The 7,500-nt window shown below is 48.5% G+C and overlaps 1 protein-coding gene and 1 long non-coding RNA gene across 51 annotated transcripts in view; one reads left to right on the top strand and one right to left on the bottom strand.

Annotated features, from left to right (window-relative positions):
• The window catches only part of LOC121679788, a 1,353-nt gene extending 1,038 nt beyond the window's left edge, over window positions 1-315 (bottom strand). The window contains exons 1-2 of the long non-coding RNA XR_006021426.1: window positions 273-315; window positions 114-233 (exon numbers count right to left, since the gene is read on the bottom strand). This is a non-coding gene — a long non-coding RNA (uncharacterized LOC121679788). The remainder of the gene's footprint in view (window positions 1-113; window positions 234-272) is intronic.
• LOC121679762 (calcium/calmodulin-dependent protein kinase type II subunit beta) overlaps window positions 1-7,500 on the top strand; it is a 74,533-nt gene that overhangs the window by 23,813 nt on the left and 43,220 nt on the right. For 35 of the 50 annotated variants that reach the window (XM_042058756.1, XM_042058751.1, XM_042058749.1 and 32 more), the window contains exon 6: window positions 5,012-5,084. In XM_042058756.1, the coding sequence (XP_041914690.1) occupies window positions 5,012-5,084 (73 nt within the window). Of the gene's footprint in view, window positions 1-1,825; window positions 1,899-5,011; window positions 5,085-7,500 lie in introns of those variants that run through there. The other 15 variants (XM_042058741.1, XM_042058754.1, XM_042058760.1 and 12 more) reach the window with 2 other exon arrangements.

Raw genomic sequence — 7,500 nt, 5'->3', positions numbered from 1 at the left:
ACATAATTTCACTGCATTTCTTACTTCCAGTAACTATATGCATGTGACAATAAACTTCCTTGTATCCTTGTATCCTTGTATCCTTGTCATCTCTGCCTATTCCTTTTCCTCACCTCTCTGTCCGGTCCCCTCTGCCTATTTCTCTTCCTCACCTCTCTGTCTGGTCCCCTCTTCCTCACCTCTCTGTCTGGTCCCCTCTTCCTCACCTCTGTGTCTGGTCCCCTCTTCCTCACCTCTCTGTCTGGTCCCCTCTGCCTATTTCTCTTCCTCACCTCTCTGTCTGGTCCCCTCTACCTCACCTCTCTGTCTGGTCCCCTCTGCCTATTTCTCTTCCTCACCTCTCTGTCCGGTCCCCTCTTCCTCACCTCTCTGTCTGGTCCCCTCTTCCTCACCTCTCTGTCCGGTCCCCTCTTCCTCACCTCTCTGTCCGGTCCCCTCTTCCTCACCTCTCTGTCCGGTCCCCTCTTCCTCACCTCTCTGTCCGGTCCCCTCTTCCTCACCTCTCTGTCCGGTCATCTCTTCCTCACCTCTCTGTCTGGTCCCCTCTGCCTATTCCTTTTCCTCACCTCTCTGTCCGGTCCCCTCTTCCTCACCTCTCTGTCTGGTCCCCTCTTCCTCACCTCTCTGTCTGGTCCCCTCTTCCTCACCTCTCTGTCTGGTCCCCTCTTCCTCACCTCTCTGTCCGGTCCCCTCTTCCTCACCTCTCTGTCCGGTCATCTCTTCCTCACCTCTCTGTCTGGTCCCCTCTGCCTATTCCTTTTCCTCACCTCTCTGTCCGGTCCCCTCTTCCTCACCTCTCTGTCTGGTCCCCTCTTCCTCACCTCTCTGTCTGGTCCCCTCTTCCTCACCTCTCCCTCCTCTTCCTCACCTCTCTGTCTGGTCCCCTCTTCCTCACCTCTCCCTCCTCTTCCTCACCTCTCTGTCCGGTCCCCTCTTCCTCACCTCTCTGTCTGGTCCCCTCTTCCTCACCTCTCTGTCCGGTCCCCTCTTCCTCACCTCTCTGTCTGGTCCCCTCTTCCTCACCTCTCTGTCTGGTCCCCTCTTCCTCACCTCTCTGTCCTCTTCCTCACCTCTCTGTCCGGTCCCCTCTTCCTCACCTCTCTGTCTGGTCCCCTCTTCCTCACCTCTCTGTCCTCTTCCTCACCTCTCTGTCTGGTCCCCTCTTCCTCCCTCCTTTTCCTCATTCCCTCTCCCAAGGAGTTCTTGTTTCAGTGTGTGTTTCTCTGTCTGTCCGTTTGTAAGTACGATCATGTACAAACTATGTCATGACAAAAGCCTTGGTGGACAGGTGAAGTATGGACCAAGCAAGAACCCGATTATGTTCTGTATCTGCTCCGACTCACGGAGCGCCTACATGAAGGTAGTTTCACTTTTACTGATGTTGTGAGTCACGGCATTTGGCCTGGATGGAGGTCTACATATTATGCTCCTCTACATGTATGCCCCTCTAGTTCCCTAGTTTCTTCTCCATTCTGATCATTCCTTGTGTACTTCCCTCTTCTCTTCTCTTCTCTTCTCTTCTCTTCTCTTCTCTTCTCTTCTCTTCCCTCCCTCTGCCCCTCTTCTCCTGGTCCTCTCTCTATTGTCCTCCCTCTTCTCTTCTCTTCTCTTTTCTTCTCTTCTCTTCTCTTCTCTTCTCTTCTCTTTTCTTCTCTTCTCTTCTCTTCTCTTCTCTTCCAATCTGCTCCTTTTCCCTTCTTCACTGTGCCACGTTTCCCTCTCTACGCATCCATCTCTCATCTCTGTATTTTCTCTCTCTGTCTGTCTCTCTCTCTCTCCTTCCTTCTCTCTCTGTTCTGTGTATTTTTGGGCTCTGTTTCTCCAGTCACTGCATCCATCAGATACTGGAGAGTGTCAGTCACATTCACCAACATGACATAGTGCACAGGGACCTCAAGGTCAGTATGGGAGCTCCGCTGGCCCTCATCCCGTCCAACACACAGCATGCACACGTACGCAAACACACACACACACACACACTTTCGCGCTCTCTTTGCCTGGGGCACCTTGCTGTCTGTCTGTCTGCCTGTCTGTCTCTTCGTCTGCGTGTCTCTTTTTGTGTCTCTTTGTCTGTCTGTCTGTGTGTCTCTGTCCCTCTTTCTCTCTCTCTCTCCCTCTCTCTCTCTCTGTCAGTCTTTGTCATTCTGTCTCTCTGTCAGTATCTGTCTTCTCTGTCTGTCTGTCTCTCAGTGTCTGATATCTGCCCTGGGCTCTGCCGACCTTTCCAGGTTTCTGTGGGTCTGGTTCTTTCTCTCTGGTCTCCCATCATGCATTGTGCTCCGGTCACTAAAGCCTCTTGTCTGCTAACCTCCTCCCTCAACTCCTCACCGTCTTCACTGACATGATTGACTGAATGCCTTTGTCTTTGTTTTGCTCTTTTGCACCAGGGCTGGACCTGCACCGTGCCTGATAACACCGTGTGTCGTTGTGCATCGTGTGTGGATATTTATACAGTGGATGTATTGAAATGTGTACAGAAGTGTTCCAGAGTCGTGCCAGCCTGGTGTTTGAGGGAGATGTAGTTGTATTATCTCAGGCTGATGAACGCTGATACTACTGTAGGCCGGGGGGTTTGCAGGGGGTCAGAATAGAATAATATAGTGGGGGTGAGCTGTTTTAGGGGTTGTCCAGCTGAGGGTGAGTTGTAAGCCTGGCCAGAGTATGTGTGTGTGTGTGTGTGTGTGTGTGTGTGTGTGTGTGTGTGTGTGTGTGTGTGTGTGTGTGTGTGTGTGTGTGTGTGTGTGTGGGAGTGGATGTTCTCAGGTTGTTGCTGCTTTGAGACAAAGGGAGAAGGTTTGGTCGTACCAGAATCTCAGAATCTCCTGTACACCAAGCTCTTTCACTCTAATTGGTTTCTCCTATGAGTTCATCTCTCTCTCTATCACTCCTCTTCTCTCTCTTCCTCTCCTCTACTCCCTCTCTCTCTCTCTCCTTTTCTTTTGTTTTCTTTTCTCTCTCTCCCTTTCTCATCCTCTCCACACACATACACACACCTTACACATACTGTACTTGTACAGACAAGTTACACACACAATTTCCCCCTGAAACCTGGTTTTGACAAATTAGAGAATGTGTTCTTTGCAACAAAAAGTGGGGCACTCACAGACATATTTATACATACACACACACACACACACACACACACACACACACACATGCACACAGACAACACTCTTGCGCAAAATCAGCAGCAGACGCCCACACACACTGACTCATGCTGGCCGTGATGCTCTCCTGGTACCTGGTACATTTCCATACGCAGCAACGTCACCTCAGCACCTCAAGCACACACACAGACACACAGACACAGACACAGACACACACACACACAGACACACACACACACACACACACACACACACACACACACACACACATATGGCACTTACTCTCTCTCCTACACCCACTGACATACCCACACATAAGTGCACATGCACACAGTCACTGTTAGACATACAGCTCAATACCACAATACTGCTCAACCTTTCTTGTTGAATGGATACACACCTCTGACCTTTTAAACCCATGAAAACACACACACACACACTGATTGATCCTTGCATCTAACATCAACAATGCACATGGTGCACACACACACCTCTTCCTTCAGTCCATATTTAGTGATCCCAAAATAGTCTCATCCCTTCAGTGTCCCTCTTTCTTTGCAATATCTGTATCTACCTCTTTTTTTCTTCTTGTCTAAATCTGTTTTGCCTTCCTCTCACCCCTCTCTATTCTCTCTCTTTCTCCCCCTCTCCTCTATCTCTCTTTTCTCTCTCTCCCTCTCTCTTCTCTCACCCTCTCTCCTCTATATCTTTCTTTTCTCTCTCCCTCCCTCCTATCTCTCCTTCTTTCCTTTCTCTCCCTCTCTCTCCATTCCCCTTTTATCTATCCCTCTCTCTCTCCCTCTCTCCTATCTCTTCCTCTTTCCTCTCTCTCCTCTTTCTCTCTCTCTCTCTCTCTCCTATCTCTCCCTCTCCTATCTCTCTGTTTCTCTCTCTCTATCCCTCTCTCTCCTCTCTATCTCCCCCTCTCTCTCCCTCTCTCTCCTTTCTATCTCCCCTCTCTCTCTCCCTCTCTCTCCCCTCTCTCTCTCCCTCTCTCCTCACTCTCTCTCCTCTCTTGCCCTCTCTCGTTGGGTGAAGTTCCTTGGTGTAGTTGTATGAAGAGCAGCTCTTCAGCAGTAGTTAGGCTATTAGGCTTTGTGAGGAGAGGCTCAGTGCCTGCCAGCTTTGGCAAGCCATCTAGCGCTCGGGGCAGCATGCGGGCACTCACTGGTATTGCATGTGGGCATGACCATGGCAGGGACGGAGCTTGTGACTTGCATGTGTCTGGGCAGAGTTTCAGTAACCGGCTAGGGCTCGTTATGGCTGCGTCGGTCCAGCAGGGGGAGTTAGTCATGCTGATCACCTTTACAGACCTCCAGGTGTGTCGTCCAGTAGCTCTCTGGGTATCTGTCTATCTCATAATCTTTACAGGCATTCAAAGTGTCTCCTGAGTGAAGAAATTTACTAGAAATGCGCCAGAGGGGTTTTGAATCAGTCGCGGATGCCAGAGGCATTGCAGTGTGAAATGTTGAAGTGATTTGTTGCACTGAGGCAGGAGTGAGTCAGGTGAAGCCGTGTCTGGCGCAATTACCTTGATTACCTTCATCAGTCAAAGTCACAGAATTGGCTTCAGTCAAGAAGTCAAGAATGTCTCATACACAGTAGTCAACAGGTGTGAGTAGTGTGTGTGTGTGTGTGTGTATGTTTTGTAGTGTAAGGAGAGTGTGTTGAAATGATATGCTTCAAATATAGCTGCCCCCCTCTCTCCCTAATTCCCTAACACTACCCTCACACCCTCCCCCCACTACTTCCCAACCCTCACTCCTCACCCCAGAGGGCTGTTGCCTCTGTACCGGTTAAGGCCTGCATCAGGGCCAGATCCTCTGGGAGCTGCCTGTGCCTCTGCCTGTGCACGAGAATGTAGCGCTGCTCTGACTAACCTGCCCCCTGGTGTTTGCATGCAGTCATTGCATCCAGCAGATCCTGGAAGCGGTGCTTCACTGCCACCAAATGGGCGTGGTGCACCGAGACCTGAAGGTGAGTGCCAGCAGGCATCTGGTCCAGTGGCTCTGTGGGTGTGTGTCTGTCTGTCTGTGTGTGTGTGTGTGTGTGTGTGTCTCTGTGCATGCTTCGTCTTGGTGTTGGTTGGGATTTGTGCCTCACTGTATGTGCAGCTTCTTAAGTGGGTTGGGATATGTATTTCTGTGTCAGAGGCTTAACAAGAACCAGCTCAGCACACTGACAGTCAGGCTCAGGGGTCTCAGGACACTGACAGTCAGTAGAGCTCAGAGCTCAGGGGTCTCAGGACACTGACAGTCAGTAGAGCTCAGGGGTCTTAGGATACTGACAGTCATTAGAGTTCCGGGGTCTCAGGACACTGACAGCTAGAGTTCAGGGGTCTCAGCTCACTGACAGTCAGTAGAGCTCAGAGCTCAGGGGTCTTAGGATACTGACAGTTAGTAGAGTTCAGGGGTCTCAGGATACTGACAGTAGAGCTCAGAGATCTCAGAACCCTGACCGTCATTAGAGTTCAGAGTTCTCAGGATACTGACAACTACAGTTCAGGGGTCTCCTGAGGTCTGTGGATGTGTCTGTTGGCATGTACTTGTTGCAATCTTGTGCATGTGTTTGCGTAATTTTTCAGCATGAAGCAATTAAAGACTTGTGCATATTGATATTAATCACTGAATGAAATTAAATGAAATATTCTTGTTTATATCTGCATTTGGAGCAAGTTTAAAGTAGATTGATGTATTCAGATGTCAGTAAATTGTGGTTTTTGTGGTAAGCGGGGTGCACTTTGAAGAAAAGGTGAGTATCTGTGGTTCTCAGTGTATGTGGTCCTGATTAAATGCCAAGTTGCTACTGAAATATATCCACATATTTTGCGTGTGTGTGTTGGCTAAGATCCACACCCTGACTGGAACTGTAGGTGTTATTTCGATGTGGGGAAATTATGATTTTAATCTGACTCCTCAATGTGACATTGAAGAGGTATTGTCAGAGAGGGAATCTGATCTTTGTGAATTTTCCCAGCGGAATGTCATGAGCGGATCCACATTAATGATGCGTTCTCCTTTTCCAGGCCTTTCTTCTGGGAATGACTGAATTCTCAGAACCTAGGGAAAGAGAGAGGGAGAAAGAGAAGTAGGGAAAGAGAGAGGGTGAGAGAGAGAGAGAGAGGGAGGAAGGGGGGTGGGAGAGGAGAGTGAAGGAGGGAGGAGAGAAGACAAGGGAGAGAGCATGATGCAGAAAGAGAGAGTGAGAGTAGAGACAAAGAAACAGAGAAAGAAAGAAAAGAAAGGGAAAGAGAGGGAGGGAGGGAGGGAGGGAGGGGTAGAAGGCTGAGATTGGTTCCATCTCAAACTCTGGCTCCTCTCTGTCCTAACCCACTTTCTCACCCAGCACAGCTTCCACTCCAGTGGAGCAAGGAAGGAAGCAAGCTAACCTACTTACTATGGGTGGGGGAGAGAGGGAGAGAGAGAAAGATGGAGAGAGGGAGAGAGAGGGATAGATAGAAAGGGAGAGGAATGGAGAGGCGAAAATACTGCTGCTCTCAGCTCTGCTCACAACGGCTGCTTGTGTGTGTGTGTGTGTCTGTGTGTGTGTGTATGTGTGAGTGTGTGTGTGTGTGTGTGTTTGTGTATATGGAAGTGTTTCTTCATGGGATCTGAAGTGTTGAGAAGAGTGCTTGTGTTATATATCCTTCCTATAGCAGTTGCAAATGTGTGTGTGCCTGTGTGTTGTCAATGACCTGCATTACGTGAAGTGTGTGTGTGTTAAAAGAGCTGTTGTGACCAAAAAATATAGGCCTACTTAAAAAAAGAACAGTTATGAGCAAAAGCAGGTGTTTCCTCTCAGTCTTGACAGAGATTAATGAGCAATGGATAATCTGGGGCAGTCCACCATTAGGCCTTTTTGATAGCATCTCTAGAGCTCTTAGACCTTTCTGATAGCACATCTCTAGAGCTCTTAGACCATTCTTACAGCACATCTCTAGAGCGCTGAGATCATTCTTGTAGCACATTTCTAGAGCTTTCTGATAGCAGCTTTAGAGCTTTTAGAGCTTTCCTATAGTAAATCTTAATTTATTAGTTTATTTGACAGGGACACGTGTATTACAACCCCTGTACCAAAGTTAGCTATGCAGCTAATTTGCGTCTGAGGTCCAGAACAGGGTTCTAGAGCTTTTAGGCCTTTCTCATGGTACATCTCTAGAGCTTTTAGGCTTTTGGAGAAGCATCCCAGCTAAGTTTCAAGACCTTCATGATCTCCGCCCTATTTATTTACAATACCCTTGTCATAGAATAAATGTTTTTTTTTTCATATCATTAATGTAAAACCTTTCTTCTAGCAAACCTCTCCTAATATAAAACGTTGTCTATAAAAGGCCCCTATTTTATAACAGCACGCCTGCAACCTCTGCCCTTTAATCTGATAGCTTAGCTGTCTG

Source organism: Alosa sapidissima, chromosome 13, assembly GCF_018492685.1.
Source record: "Alosa sapidissima isolate fAloSap1 chromosome 13, fAloSap1.pri, whole genome shotgun sequence".
NCBI classification, from domain to species: domain Eukaryota; kingdom Metazoa; phylum Chordata; class Actinopteri; order Clupeiformes; family Clupeidae; genus Alosa; species Alosa sapidissima.
Note: the sequence above shows the minus strand (reverse complement) of the source record. Positions and strands in the feature narration are given on the sequence as shown.